Here is a 16,048-nt window from a genome sequence, read left to right as displayed (position 1 = left end):
CAAAGTCCCTTAAAAAAACCCCACCCAATAAACCCTTAAAAAAAACTATCACTATCCCCAGAAGATCCACTTACAGTTTTTGAAGACCCGACATCCATCCTCAACAAAGCGGCAGAAGTCCTCAGCGAAGCCGGCAGAAGTCTTCATCCAAGCGGGCCGAAGTCTTCATCCAAGCCGGCAGAAGTCCTCATTCAGACAGCATCTCCTATCTTCATCCATCCTGCGCGGAGCGGCTCTATCTTGATGGAGCCGCTCCTCGCATTCTATTGGCTGATCCAATCAGCCAATCGGATTGAACTTCAATCCGATTGGCTGATTAAATCAACCAATCGGATTTTTCCTACCTTAATTCCAATTGGCTGATAGAATCCTATCAGCCAATCGAAATTCGAGGGACGCCATCTTGGATGACGTCATTTAAAGGACCAGTCGTCGGTAGAGCTGAATGTTCCACGCCAGAGGTCTTCAAGATGGAGCCGCTCGTCGCCGGAAGGATGAAGATAGAAGATGCCGCTTGGATGAAGATGTCTGCCGGTCCGGATGTCCTCTTTTGCCCAGATAGGATGAAGACTTCTGCCCGGCTGGAGGACCACTTGTGCCCGCATCGGATGAAGAGTTCGGCCCGGTTGGGTGAAGACGGCTCAAGGTAGGGTGATCTTCAATGGGGTAGTGTTAGGTTTATTTAAGGGGGATCGGGTGGGTTTTAGAGTAGGGGTGTGTGGGTGGTGGGTTGTAATGTTGGGGGGGGTCTTGTATTTTATTTTACAGGTAAAAGAGCTGATTACTTTGGGGCAATGCCCCGCAAAAGGCCCTTTTAAGGGCTGGTAAAAGAGCTGATTACTTTGGGGCAATGTCCTGCAAAAAGCCCTTTTAAGGGCTGGTAGAAGAGCTGATTATTTTGTAATTTAGTATAGGGTAGGGAATTTTATTATTTTGGGGGGCTTTTTTATTTTATTAGGGGGCTTAGATTAGGTGTAATTAGATTAAACTTCTTGTAAGATTTTTTTAATTTTTGTAATTTAGTGTTTTTTTTTTGTGCTATAGTTTAGTTTATTTAATTGTATTTTAGTTTAGATAATTGTAGGTAATTTATTTAATTAATTTATTGATAGTGTAGTGTTAGGTGTATTTGTAACTTAGGTAATGATTTATTTTACAGGTAATTTTGTAATTATTTTAACTAGGTAGCTATTAAATACTTATTAACTATTTAATAGCTATTGTACCTAGTTAAAATAAATACAAAGTTGCCTGTAAAATAAATATAAATCCTAAAATAGCTACAATGTAATTATTAATTATATAGTAGCTATTTTAGGGTTTATTTTATAGGTAAGTATTTAGTTTTAAATAGGAATAATTTATTTAATTATAGTAAATTTATTTAGATTTATTTAAATTATATTTAACTTAGGGGGGGCTAGGGTTAGGGTTAGACTTAGGTTTAGGGGTTAATAACTTTATTATAGTAGCGGCGACATTGGGGGCGGCAGATTAGGGGTTAATAATTGTAGGTAGGTGGCGGCGATGTTAGGGAGGGCAGATTAGGGGTTAATACATTTATTATAGTGGCGACGATGTCCGGTCGGCAGATTAGGGGTTAATAACTGTAGGTAGGTGGCGGCGACGTTGGGGGGGGCAGATTAGGGGTTAATAAATATAATGTAGGTGTCGGCGATGTTAGGGACAGCAGATTAGGGGTTCATAGGTATAATGTAGGTGGCGGCGGTGTCCGGAGCGGCAGATTAGGGGTTAATAATATAATGTAGGTGTCAGCGATTGCGGGGGCGGCAGATTAGGGGTTAATAAGTGTAAGGTTAGGGGTGTTTAGACTCGGGGTTCATGTTAGGGTGTTAGGTGTAGACATAAAATGTATTTCCACATAGGAAACAATGGGGCTGCGTTAGGAGCTGAACGCTGCTTTTTTGCAGGTGTTAGGTTTTTTTTCAGCCAGCTCAGCCCCATTGTTTCCTATGGGGATATCGTGCACGAGCACGTTTTTCCAGCTTACCGCTACCGTAAGCAACGCTGGTATTGAGGGTTGAAGTGGAGCTAAATTTGGCTCAACGCTCACTTTTATGAGGCTAACGCAGCCATTCAGAAAACTCGTAATACCAGCGTTGGCTTAAGGGAGCGCTGGAAAAAAACATAATTTATGCTTACCTGATAAATTTATTTCTCTTGTAGTGTATCCAGTCCACGGATCATCCATTACTTGTGAGATATTCTCCTTCCCAACAGGAAGTTGCAAGAGGATCACCCACAGCAGAGCTGCTATATAGCTCCTCCCCTCACTGCCATATCCAGTCATTCGACCAAAACAAGCCGAGAAAGGAGAAACCATAGGGTGCAGTGGTGACTGTAGTTTAATTAAAAATTTAGACCTGCCTTAAAAGGACAGGGCGGGCCGTGGACTGGATAAACTACAAGAGAAATAAATTTAGCAGGTAAAGCATAAATTATGTTTTCTCTTGTTAAGTGTATCCAGTCCACGGATCATCCATTACTTGTGGGATACCATTACCAAAGCTAAAGTACACGGATGATGGGAGGGACAAGGCAGGAACTTAAACGGAAGGAACCACTGCCTGTAGAACCTTTCTCCCAAAAACAGCCTCCGAAGAAGCAAAAGTATCAAATTTGTAAAATTTGGAAAAAGTATGAAGCGAAGACCAAGTTGCAGCCTTGCAAATCTGTTCAACAGAGGCCTCATTTTTAAAGGCCCAGGTGGAAGCCACAGCTCTAGTAGAATGAGCTGTAATCCTTTCAGGAGGCTGCTGTCCAGCAGTCTCATAGGCTAAACGGATTATATTCCGAAGCCAAAAAGAAAGAGAGGTTGCCGAGGCCTTCTGACCAGGTTAGATGTTTGGCGAAAATCTTTAGTAGCCTGTAAGTAAAACTTCAAGGCACGGACTACGTCTAGATTATGCAAAAGACGTTCCTTCTTTGAAGAAGGATTAGGACATAATGATGGAACAACAATCTCTTGATTGATATTCTTGTTAGAAACCACCTTAGGTAAAAACCCAGGTTTTGTACGCAGAACAACTTTATCTGAATGAAAGATCAATTAAGGAGAATCACAATGTAAGGCAGATAACTCAGAGACTCTTCGAGCCGAGGAAATAGCCATCAGAAAAAGAACTTTCCATGATAGAAGTTCGATATCAATAGAATGAAGGGGTTCAAACGGAACCCCTTGAAGAACTTTAAGAACCAAGTTTAAGCTCTATGGAGGAGCAACAGGTTTAAACACAGGCTTAATTCTAACTAAAGCCTGAACGTCTGGAACTTCTGCCAGACGCTTGTGTAAAAGAATAGACAGAGCAGAAATCTGTCAATTTAAAGAACTAGCTGATAGTCCTTTGTCCAAACCCTCTTGGAGGAAGGACAATATCCTAGGAATCCTAACCCTACTCCATGAGTAATTCTTGGATTCACACCAATGAAGATATTTACGCCATATCTTGTGGTTAATTTTCCTGGTGACAGGCTTTCGTGCCTGTATTAAGGTATCAATTACTGACTCGGAGAAGCCACGCTTTGATAGGATCAAGCGTTCAATCTCCATACAGTCAGTCTCAGAGAAAGCAGATTCGGATGATTGAAAGGACCTTGTATTAGAAGGTCTTGTCTCAGAGGCAGAGTCCATGGTGGAAAGGATGACATGTCCACTAGGTCTGCATACCAGGTCCTGCGTGGCCACGCAGGTGCTATCAATATCACCGATGCTCTCTCCTGTTTGATCTTGGCAATCAGACGAAGGAGCAGAGGAAACGGTGGAAACACATAAGCCAGGTTGAAGAACCAAGGCGCTGCTAGAGCATCTATCAGTGCCGCTTCTGGGTCCCTGGACCTGGATCCGTAACAAGGAAGCTTGGCGTTCTGGCGAGACGCCATGAGATCCAATTCTGGTTTGCCCCAACGGAGAACCAATTGAGCAAACACCTCCGGATGGAGTTCCCACTCCCCCGGATGAAAAGTCTTACGACTTAGAAAATCCGCCTCCCAGTTCTCTATACCTGGGATATGGATCGCTGACAGGTGGCAAGAGTGAGTCTCTGCCCAGTGAATTATCTTGGAAACTTCTGATATCGCTAGGGAACTCCTGGTTCCCCCTTTATGGTTGATGTAAGCCACAGTTGTGATGTTGTCCGACTGAAATCTGATGAACCTCAGTGTTGCTAACTGAGGCCAAGCTAGAAGAGCATTGAATATTGCTCTTAACTCCAGAATATTTATTGGGAGGAATTTCTCCTCCTGAGTCCATGAACCCTGAGCCTTCAGGGAGTTCCAGACTGCACCCCAACCTAGAAGGCTGGCATCTGTTACAATTGTCCAATCTGGTCTGAGAAAGGTCATACCCTTGGACAGATGGGCCCGAGATAACCACCAGAGAAGAGAATCTCTGGTTTCCTGATCCAGATTTAGTAGAGGGGACAAATCTGTGTAATCCCCATTCCACTGACTGAGCATGCATAATTGCAGCGGTCTGAGATGCAGGCGCGCGAATGACACTATGTCCATCGCCGCTACCATTAAGCCGATTACTTCCATGCACTGAGCCACCGTGGGGCGCGGAATGGAGTGAAGAACACGGCAAGCATTTAGAAGTTTTGATAACCTGGACTCCGTCAGGTAAGTTTTCATTTCTACAGAATCTATAAGAGTCCCTAGGAAGGAAACCCTCGTGAGAGGAGATAGAGAACTCTTTTCTTCGTTCACTTTCCACCCATGCGACCTCAGGAATGCCAGAACTATCTCTGTATGAGATTTGGCAATTTGAAAGCTTGACGGCTGTATCAGGATGTCGTCCAGGTAAGGAGCCACCGCTATGCCTCGCGGTCTTAGGACCGCCAGAAGAGAGCCCAGAACCTTTGTAAAAATTCTTGGGGCTGTAGCCAACCCGAATGAAAGAGCTACAAATTGGTAATGCCTGTCTAGAAAGGCAAACCTCAGGAACTGATGATGATTCTTGTGAATCGGAATGTGAAGGTAGGCATCCTTTAAGTCCACTGTGGTCATGTACTGACCCTCTTGGATCATGGGTAAAATGGTTTGAATAGTTTCCATCTTGAATGACGGAACTCTAAAGAATTTGTTTAGGATCTTTAAATCCAAAATTGGTCTGAAGGTTCCCTCTTTTTTGGGAACCACAAACAGATTTGAATAAAACCCCTGTCCTTGTTCCGACCGCGGAACTGGATGGATCACTCCCATTACAAGGAGATCTTGTACGCAGCTTAGGAATGCCTCTTTCTTTATATGGTTTGCAGATAATCTTGAAAGGTGAAATCTCCCTTGTGGAGGAGAAGCTTTGAAGTCCAGAACATATCCTTGAGATATGATCCCCAACGCCCAGGGATCCTGAACAACTCTTGCCCACGCCTGGGCGAAGAGAGAGAGTCTGCCCCCTACTAGATCCGTTGTCGGATAGGGGGCCGCTCCTTCATGCTGTCTTAGAGGCAGCAGCAGGCTTTCTGGCCTGCTTGCCCTTGTTCCAGGACTGGTTAGGTTTCCAGGCCTGCTTGGATTGAGCAAAAGTTCCCTCTTGTTTTGAAGCAGAGGAAGTTGATGCTGCACCTGCCTTGAAATTTCGAAAGGCACGAAAATTAGACTGTTTGGCCTTTGATTTGGCCCTGTCCTGAGGAAGGGTATGACCCTTACCTCCAGTAATGTCAGCAATAATTTCTTTAAAACCAGGCCCAAATAAGGTCTGCCCCTTGAAAGGAATGTTGAGTAATTTAGACTTTGAAGTCACATCAGCTGACCAGGATTTGAGCCATAGCGCCCTACGCGCCTGGATGGCGAATCCGGAATTCTTAGCCGTTAGTTTAGTCAAATGGACAATGGCATCAGAAACAAATGAGTTAGCTAGCTTAAGAGTTCTAAGCTTGTCAACAATTTCAGTCAATGGAGCTGTATGGATGGCCTCTTCCAGGGCCTCAAACCAGAATGCCGCCGCAGCAGTGACAGACGCAATGCATGCAAGGGGCTGTAAAATAAAACCTTGTTGAACAAACATTTTCTTAAGGTAACCCTCTAATTTTTTATCCATTGGATCTGAAAAAGCACAACTGTCCTCAACCGGGATAGTGGTACGCTTTGCTGAAGTAGAAACTGCTCCCTCCACCTTAGGGACTGTCTGCCATAAGTCCCGTGTAGTGGCATCTATTGGAAACATTTTTCTAAATATAGCAGGTGGGGAAAAGGGCACACCGGGCCTATCCCACTCCTTACTAATAATTTCTATAAGCCTTTTAGGTATTGGAAAAACATCAGTACTCACCGGCACTGCAGCCTACACAATTTCTCTGGCACTGCAATTGTGTCACAGTCATTCAGAGCAGCTAATACCTCCCCAAGCAATACACGGAGGTTCTCAAGCTTAAATTTAAAATTAGAAATCTCTGAATCAGGTCTCCCTGATTCAGAGACGTCACCCACAGACTGAAGCTCTCCGTCCTCAGGTCTGCATATTGTGACGCAGTATCAGACATGGCTCTTACAGCATCTACGCGCTCTGTATCTCGTCTAACCCCAGTGCTATCGCGCTTGCCTCTCAATTCAGGCAATCTGGATAATACCTCTGACAGGGTATTATTCATGATTGCAGCCATGTCCTGCAAAGTAATCGCTATGGGCGTCCCTGATGTACTTGGCGCCATATTAGCGTGCGTCCCTTGAGCGGGAGGCAAATGGTCCGACACATGGGGAGAGTTAGTCGGCATAACTTCCCCCTCGACAGACCCCTCTGGTGACAATTCTTTTATAGATAAAGACTGATCTTTACTGTTTAAGGTGAAATCAATACATTTAGTACACATTCTCCTATGGGGCTCCACCATGGCTTTTAAACATAATGAACAAGTATCCTCTGTTTCAGACATGTTTGTACAGGCTAGCAAGCTTGGAAAACACTTTAAAGCAAGTTAACAAGCAATATAAAAAACGTTACTGTGCCTTTAAGAGAAAAAATTTTTGACAAAATTTGAAATAACAGTGAAAAAAGGCAGTTACACTAACACAATTTTTACAGTGTATGTAACAAGTCAGCAGAGCATTGCACCCACTTGCAAATGGATGATTAACCCCTTAATACCATAAACGGAATAATAAATGACAAAAACGTTTTTTGTTTTTTTTTTAAACACAGTCACAACTGCTACAGTCTACTGTGGTTGTTACCCTCCTCAAACACGACTTTGAAGCCTTTTGAGCCCTTCAGAGATGTCCTGTATCATGCAGAAGGAAGCAGAGTGTCTCAGTCTGTAATTCTAGCTGCGCAGAAAAGCGCTAAAATAGGCCCCTCCTACTCATATTACAACAGTGGAAAGCCTCAGGAAACTGTTTCTAGGCAAAAATCAAGCCAGCCATGTGGAAAAAAACTAGGCCCCAATAAGTTTTGTCACCAAACATATATAAAAACGATTAACATGCCGGCAAACATTTTATATTACACCTTTATAAGAGTATGTATCTCTGTTAATAAGCCTGATACCAGTAGCTATCACTGCATTTAAGGCTTAACTTACATTAATCCGGTATCAGCAGCATTTTTCTAGCAAATTCCATCCCTAGAAATATGTTAACTGCACATACCTTATTGCAGGAAAACCTGCACGCCATTCCCCCTCTGAAGTTACCTCACTCCTCAGAATATGTGATAACGGTAGTGGATATTAGTTACTTCTGCTAAGATCATAGAAATCACAGGCAGATTCTTCTTCTAATGCTGCCTGAGATGAAACAGTACACTCCGGTACCATTTAAAAATAACAAACTTTTGATTGAAGTTAAAAAACTAACTATAATACACCACTCTCCTCTTACTACGTCCATCTTTGTTGAGAGTTGCAAGAGAATGACTGGATATGGCAGTGAGGGGAGGAGCTATATAGCAGCTCTGCTGTGGGTGATCCTCTTGCAACTTCCTGTTGGGAAGGAGAATATCCCACAAGTAATGGATGATCCGTGGACTGGCTACACTTAACAAGAGAAAAAGGAGCGTTAGAGATGCAGGTTTTTACCGACAAAACTCTAAATCTAGCGGTTAGTGTTTATTTTTTTTGTTACTTAGTGTTTGTTATTTTGTGTAACTTAGTTGTTAGTTTTTTGTAACTTTGTAGTTTTTAATATTAGATTTAAATTATTTGAGTAGGGTTAGGTTTTTAACTATATAATATAGTTAATTCAATTTGTAGTTTAATGTAAGTTTAGTATAACAGTTAGGGTAGGTTAATTATTAGTTTAATATAGTTTATTGTAAGTTTAGTATGATAGATCGGGAAGGTAATTAATAGGTTAATATAGTTTAATTTAAATCTAAAGGTAAGTTTATTATAAGATAGGGATGATGTAATTTTAATGTACAGTTAGCGGGTTGTTCGGTTTAGGGGTTAATAGGTTAATTTAGTTTATGGCGATGTGGGGGGCTGGCGGTTTAGGGGTTAATAGGTTTACTAAGTGTTAGTGATGTGGAAGATCAGAGGTTTAGGGGTTAATACATTTATTTAGTTTATGTAGGTGGTGGCTATGTCGGGGAGCGGTGGGATAGGGGTTAATAACATTATGTAGGTGGCGGCGGGGTCCAGGAGTGGAGGGATAGCGGTTAATAACTTTATGTAGGTGGCGGCGATGTCGGGCGGCAGATATGGGGTGTTTAGAGTCTGGGCTTATGTTAGGGTGTTAGGTGTTAACGTTACCATAGAAATCAATGGGGTATCGGGCATCAGCGAACATAGCTTTCGCTGCTTTCAGACTCCCATTGATTCCTATGGAATCCGCGGCCTCCAGGGCGGTGGATTGAAAAGCAGGTACGCAGGGCCGGAATAGTGGCAAACGTACCTGTTAGATATTTGATAAATAGCAAAAGTAGTCAGATAGTGCCAAATTTGTATTCGGAACATCTGTAATGACGTAAGCATCGATCTGTGTCGGACTGAGACCGGCGGATTGTATGTTACGTCACAAATTTAAACTTTTGCCGGTCTGTAGGCTTTGATAAATAAGGCAAATCAGGCTCGCCACAATTTCGCTGCGGAATTCCAGCGTATTTGCGGTTGACGGCTTGATAAATAGTACCGACACTGGTAGTCTTGGCAGGGAGAGTGGTAACAGGCAAGTGACATGGTGCTGTAAGTAACGTTGCAAAGGCCTTTCGATATTGCTGTAGCAAGAAGCTTATTTCCTGCAGCAGAGCGTTGGATTCCATAATGTGCATTAGCCAGATTCCAGAAAACAACGGATCAATATCGTAGGAATCCAGCAGCTAGATCTCCACTGACTATGCCTGTTTTCCTGAATACGGTACGATACTCTGATCTTCAGGTACCGTTAACCTCAGTAGAAGCTCTGCAATGGATATGTAGGTTTATTAGTTCAGCCACCTTGTGGCTTCAGAAAGGAGCAAAAGTAATGGCCGTGTACTTAGCTGGGGCTTTAAAACTCGTCAGAGCATATTATGGTCCGGCTTCCTTTACATGTAGTATAAAATAGTATACTTATTTTATGTGAAAAGCCCTAAAATCTGAAAATGTTTGCAGGCGCTCTTGCTCTGTGTTACCTATCCCTTCGGTGTTCAGCTCCGCCCCCAGTTCTTTCATTATTTATATCATTTTATAGACTGCATCTTGCAGATTCCTGACCCTACAACATGCACAATGATTGCTTGATCACTGTCTCTAGCTGAGCACAGCAAATTAAATAAAACATATTTAACAGATGTTAATGGTTATTTTCCAACAAAACTACAATTATAAATGCTTTTAAAACATATTTTGTATGCAGATATTTAGGGGTAGATTTATCATGCAGCGTATGCTGCTGTTTCCGCCTGAGCCTTCAGAAAAAGTGTTTGGTTTTTTTCTAACACTCTCTCCCCATTGATGTCTATGGGGCAAAGAGTGCACGAGCACATAAACTCAGCCCTTGGCTTTTGTGCGGTATGGAGTTTAATGCACCATAATGCACAGCACAAGGAGGCTTTCCAGTAACTCTTAATGGCAGCGCTATGGACAGTGCAATAACACAACATTTTTGGCCTTTTTTTTTTCGCACCCTGTTTAGCGCAAAACTTGTAATCTAGGTGTATATTTTTTAACATAAAAGACGTGTTTCAAAGGAAAGTATATGTCATTTAAATAGACGAGATCTTATATCTTGAATGAGGAAATGATGATAAGAAGCAAGGCTGTCCAGTCTATATCCATTCCTGTCTACCTGAGAGACCAAATCACGGTGATGCAGGAAGTGTGGTATAGAGGACACTGTGTGCGCCATGTACGGAGCCCTTGAGCGGCAGGTTCGCATATGCAAGCCTCCTTCATGCAATGTAATGACCGCTGCTTCTTACACCCTACGCCATCTCTGAGGTGCTTGCACGCTCTCGGTGATTGACAGCCTCTTTAGTCAGGCACGAATGAAGGGGCAGGCATTACATACTGAGACGAGTGTGTAATGATACATACGGGCCAGCGGGTCAATAGATCCGCTGCCCGTGTGTAGCGAAAGCGGGTGGACAGCTTCGCGAGTTGAGAAGCTGTCCGCCGCCTTTTAGTACATGGAGCTCTGTGTCTTCCTTCTCTGTATATCACTTGCTCGGATATCTGGTCCTATGCTACCTTCACAAGCATTATAATATGCCACTACATTATAAAACAGTTCTAGGGGCCAGGCAAACTACCAGTAACAATCTCTCAGCTAAGCCAAGGCTCTCCAGAATATACCCACCTAGCGTTATTAGTAAATGTATCTGGTCACACAACCAATGAGACAGGCTGGAGCGTCCATTTCATTGAAACATTCTTATCCCTATCTGAAACCCATGACAATCTGCCTATAGTGGTAATTGTACAAATGTAACCAATAGATAATGAGCCTACCCCAAATTGCTTTAAATGAACACTAAAGTCAATAATGAACTTTCATGACTCAGGTAGAGCATGCAGTTTTAAATAACTTTCCAATTTATTTCCATTATATAAATATGCACAATAATTATATATACACAGTTTTTAAAGGGACATGAAACCCACATTCTATTGTAATTAAGAAAGAACATGCGATTTTAAGCAACGTTCTAATTTACTTCTATTATCTAATTTGCTTCATTCTCTTGATATCCTTTGTTGAAAAGCATATCTAGATAGGATCAGAAGCTGCTGATTGGTGGTTGCACATAGATGCATTGTGTGATTGGCTCACCAATGTGGACTGATATTTCTTCAACAAAGGATATCTAAAGAATTAAGCAAATTAGATAATAGAAGTAAATTGTAATGTTGTTTAAAATTGTATTCTCTATCTGAATCCTGAAAGAAGAAAAAAATGTCCCTTTAAGGCACCAGCTCCTACTGAGCATGTGCAAGAATTCACGGTGTATACATATATGCATATAGTGATTGACATATCGCTGTCACATGATGCATGGGGGAAAGAAAATGTTACTAACTGAAAAGAAATCTACTCATTTGAAATTCAGTGTGATTTTGCATTGTCTTTTTATTATTCATTTGTTGATTATACAATCCTACTGTATTTATTTGCCCTTTATGTTTATTATTTGTAAATTTAAAGCGTCCACAGAGAAGCCTGCCTGCTTGCCATAAGCCCATGAAGTAACCATATACAACATATGACATTCATTGCATTAAAGTAGTTCACATTATGTGATGACAGTCTACTTCATACTTTTTATTGTTTAAAAATATAGATAATCCCTTAATTACCCATTCCCCAGTTTTGCATAACCAACATGGTTATATTAATATACTTTTTACCTCTGTAATTACTTTGCATCCAAGCTTCTGCAGACTGCCCCCTTATTTCAGTTTTTTTACAGACTTGCATTTTAGCTAATCAGTGCTGACTCATAAATAACTCCACAGGACTTAGCACAATGTTATTTATGAAAAATTGACAAACTGCACCAAGATAAGAGGCGACCTTCAAGGGCTTAGAAATTAGCATATGAACCTACCTAGGTTTAGCTTTCAACAAAGAATACCAAGAGAACAAAGACAATTTGATGATAAACATAAATTGGAAAGTTGTTTAAACTGGATGTCCTATCTAAGTTATGAAAGTTTAATTTTGACTTGACTGTCCCTTTAAGCTATTCTTTCTTCAAAAATTGTACATTGTTTTCTGACAACACTGTCCCTTTAAGGACCATTTAGAACTGCTTGTCAAAGGGGAGTCAAAATGAAACTCATGAACCAAAGAGAGTGTATAATTAAAAATGTATATTTCTATTAGTAAATATATTTATTTCTCTAGGTATACTTTTATAAACCTTAGTTCCTGTCTCTAACAGGACACTGAGGTAGGCTCAGAAGCATGCACGTTTTGAGCAATATATGGGAGCTATGTTAGTAACAAAGCAAAACATATAGTGCTGAAGACATGTGCACACTCCTAAGCCTACTTCAGTATGCCCTTATGCAACATTTCATGGCGACCAAGAGGAAAAATTTAAAGGGAAAGTACACATTGGGGCATATCTATCAAGCTCCGGATAGAGCTTGAGGCCCCGTGTTTCTGGCGAGCCTGCAGGCTCCCCAGAAACATCAGTTATGAAGCAGCGGTCGAGTACGGTCGAGTACGATCAGGTTGATTGACACCCACTTCTGACGGCCGATTGGCCGCGATTCTGCAGTGGGCGGCGTTGCACCAGCAGCACTTGTGAGCTGCTGGTGCAATGCTGAATACGGAGAGCATATTGCTGTCCGTATTCAGCGAGGTTTGGCGGACCTGATCCGCACTATCGGATCAGGTCCGCCAGACTTTGATAAATAGAGGCCTTTATCATGAATCAAGAACGTTTAATTTTGTCTTTCGTGTCCCTTTAAATACCTATTTTTAGAGAAACTAAAATCTTGCAATTATTCTTATGAATTAAACTGTAATAAATAATTGTATTTGGACAACTCAAAACACAAAGATTGTATATACTTTAACCCCTTAATGACCGAGGACGTGCAGGGTACGTCCTCAAAAAAAAGGCAGTTAACGCCTGAGGACGTACCCTGCACGTCCTCGGTGTGGAAAGCAGCTGGAAGCGATCCTGCTCGCTTCCAGCTGCTTTCCGGTTATTGCAGTGATGCCTCGATATGGAGGCATCCTGCAATAACCTCACATGGCCATCCGATGCAGAGAGAGCCACTCTGTGGCCCTCTCTGCACCGGACATCGATGGCCGGTATCGTTGGTGGGTGGGAGCCGAATTGGGAGGCGGGTGGGCGGCCATCGGTGTGCCGCGTGATGTCACGGGGGGCGGGATCGGGGGCGTGACCGCCAGGGGCGCGCACGGGCGCGCGCGCGTGCACGGAGGGTGGCGGGCGGGCGCGTGCACGGGGCGGGAGCGGGTGGGAACCGCTACACTACGGAAAAGTATTTAATAAAACCTGGCTAATCATGTTTGTGCAAAAGCACAAAAAACGATCGTGGAGGGGTGGGGGGGTTGGTTTGTGTGTGGGGAAGCTACACTACAGAAAATTTCAAAAAATTAAAAAAACAAACCATTTTTTTTCTTCTAAACTGGGTACTGGCAGACAGCTGCCAGTACCCAAGATGGCGCCCATTAAGTTAGAGTGGGAGGGGATAGAGCTGTTTGGGGGGGGGATCAGTGAGGTTGGGGGCTAAGGGGGGATAGTACACAGCAGCATATGTAAATATGCTTAAAAAAATCATTAAAAAAAAATATATATAGCTTTTATTTTAGTACTGGCAGACTTTCTGCCAGTACTTAAGATGGCGGGGACAATTGTGGGGTGGGGGAGGGAAGAGAGCTGTTTGGGAGGGATCAGGGGGTCTGATGTTTTAGGTGGGAGGCTGAGCTCTACACTAAATCTAATATTAACCCTGCAAGCTCCCTACAAGCTACCTAATTAACCCCTTCACTGCTAGCCATAATACACGTGTGATGCGCAGCGGCATTTAGCGGCCTTCTAAATACCAAAAAGCAACGCCAAAGCCATATATGTCTGCTATTTCTGAACAAAGGGGATCCCAGAGAAGCATTTACAACCATTTGTGCCATAACTGCACAAGCTGTTTGTAAATGATTTCAGTGAGAAACCTAAAATTGTGAAATATTTTACGTTTTTTTTAATTTGATCGCATTTGGCGGTGAAATGGTGGCATGAAATATACCAAAATGGGCCTAGATCAATACTTGGGGTTGTCTACTACACTACACTAAAGCTAAAATTAACCCTACAAGCTCCCTACATGCTCCCTAATTAACCCCTTCACTGCTGGGCATAATACACGTGTGGTGCGCAGTGGCATTTAGTGGCATTCTAATTACCAAAAAGCAACACCAAAGCCATATAAGTCTGCTATTTCTGAACAAAGGGGATCACAGAGAAGAATTTACAACCATTTGTGCCATAATTGCACAAACTATTTGTAAATAATTTCAGTGAGAAACCTAAAGTTTGTGAAAAAAATTGTGAAAAAGTGAACGATTTTTTTTATTTGATCGCATTTGGCGGTGAAATGGTGGCATGAAATATACCAAAATTGGCCTAGATCAATACTTTGGGTTGTCTACTAAAAAAAAATATATACATGTCAATGGATATTCAGGGATTCCTGAAAGATATCAGTGTTCCAATGTAACTAGCGCTAATTTTGAAAAAAAAGTGGTTTGCAAATAGCAAAGTGCTACTTGTATTTATGGCCCTATAACTTACAAAAAAAGCAAAGAAGATGTAAACATTGGGTATTTCTAAACTCAGGACAAAATTTAGAAACTATTTAGCATAGGTGTTTTTTGGTGGTTGTAGATATGTAACAGATTTTGGGGGTCAAAGTTAAAAAAAGTGTTTTTTTTTTTCAATTTTTCCTCATATTTTATAATTTTTTTATAGTAAATTATAAGATATGATGAAAATAATGGTATCTTTTGAAAGTCCATTTAATGGCGAGAAAAACGGTATATAATATGTGTGGGTACAGTAAATGAGTAAGAGGAAAATTACAGCTAAACACAAACACCGCAAAAATGTAAAAATAGCCTTGGTCCCAAACGGACAGAAAATGGAAAAGTGCTGCGGTCATTAAGGGGTTAAAAGAAAATATCACTTTAAGGACTTTGTATAGTTTGTCAATGTTATTATAGATAGTTCTGGTTAATTTTATGTAGAGGTGGCTTAGAATCCAATTCACTTTAATTCATAGACAATAAAATTATCCCCTAAGCTGCCAGGCTGGGCTGTAATGCCTGGGACCAATTATTCACAAACCCCAAAGTTATATTTCAAAAACAGTCAATCTGCAAACTTCCAGGTACCTTTTCTTCTCAAACAAAACATACCTGTTTCTATTGATGGTGGAGTGGGAGATTCGGAGCTGTCATCCTCTGGCTCAGATATGGTTACTGTTGGCACTTCAGAACCTGCTTTTAAACCTGTATCTGATTTGTACGGGTCAATATCAAAGAAATCTGTTTCTAATGGATTTTCTGCCCCGGTAAGTGTGATTGTGACTGGTGATGTTTTGGTTTCTTTGGATATCAGGGTGTCAGGTTCCTCCATATATGGAACAAAAGAGATATCTTCACTTTTGTCTTTGTATTGGTCTTTTAGCCAAGGCTTTGTGAGACCTTCATGTAAATGCTGATCAGTGGAAGAGTTTCCATCTGCATCAATGTCTGGTGGTTGTGGTGGTTTTGTGTCTGGGGATCTACTTATATCAATATATTTATAACCTTCAAGTTTTTCCTCATCTATGGAATCAGCCAACATTTTATCTACATCACTGCTTTCTGCAGGGGTCATCTCTATTCCAGAATCTGAGTTGAACAATCTCCGAGACTCAAACATTGGTATCTCCTGGGTAGAACGACCTACAGAGCTGAACTGTGTGTTATCCACACTTGACCCGGCACTCTCTTTCTGGAGGATGCCAGTGAAATAGTCAGAATCCTGATGAGGTCCATGGTACTCATCTGAAGTCAGGGAAGTATAACATGTTCCTTCATCAGAAGATGGTACGTTTTTGGAGATAGGTTGAGGCAGATGGAAAGAATCAGCATAACCTAT

The 16,048-nt window shown here is 41.8% G+C and overlaps 1 protein-coding gene across 1 annotated transcript in view; it reads right to left on the bottom strand.

The window, feature by feature from the left end:
- The window catches only part of RTN1 (reticulon 1), a 296,655-nt gene extending 280,811 nt beyond the window's left edge, over positions 1 to 15,844 (bottom strand). Inside the window, exon 1 of the mRNA XM_053697303.1 lies at positions 15,322 to 15,844. Coding sequence (XP_053553278.1) covers positions 15,322 to 15,829 — 508 coding nt within the window. The 5' untranslated portion in view covers positions 15,830 to 15,844. The remainder of the gene's footprint in view (positions 1 to 15,321) is intronic.
- Between the last annotated feature and the right edge of the window lie 204 nt (positions 15,845 to 16,048).

The sequence above is a fragment of the Bombina bombina genome, chromosome 1 (assembly GCF_027579735.1).
Source record: "Bombina bombina isolate aBomBom1 chromosome 1, aBomBom1.pri, whole genome shotgun sequence".
In the NCBI taxonomy this organism is placed as follows: domain Eukaryota; kingdom Metazoa; phylum Chordata; class Amphibia; order Anura; family Bombinatoridae; genus Bombina; species Bombina bombina.
Note: the sequence above shows the minus strand (reverse complement) of the source record. Positions and strands in the feature narration are given on the sequence as shown.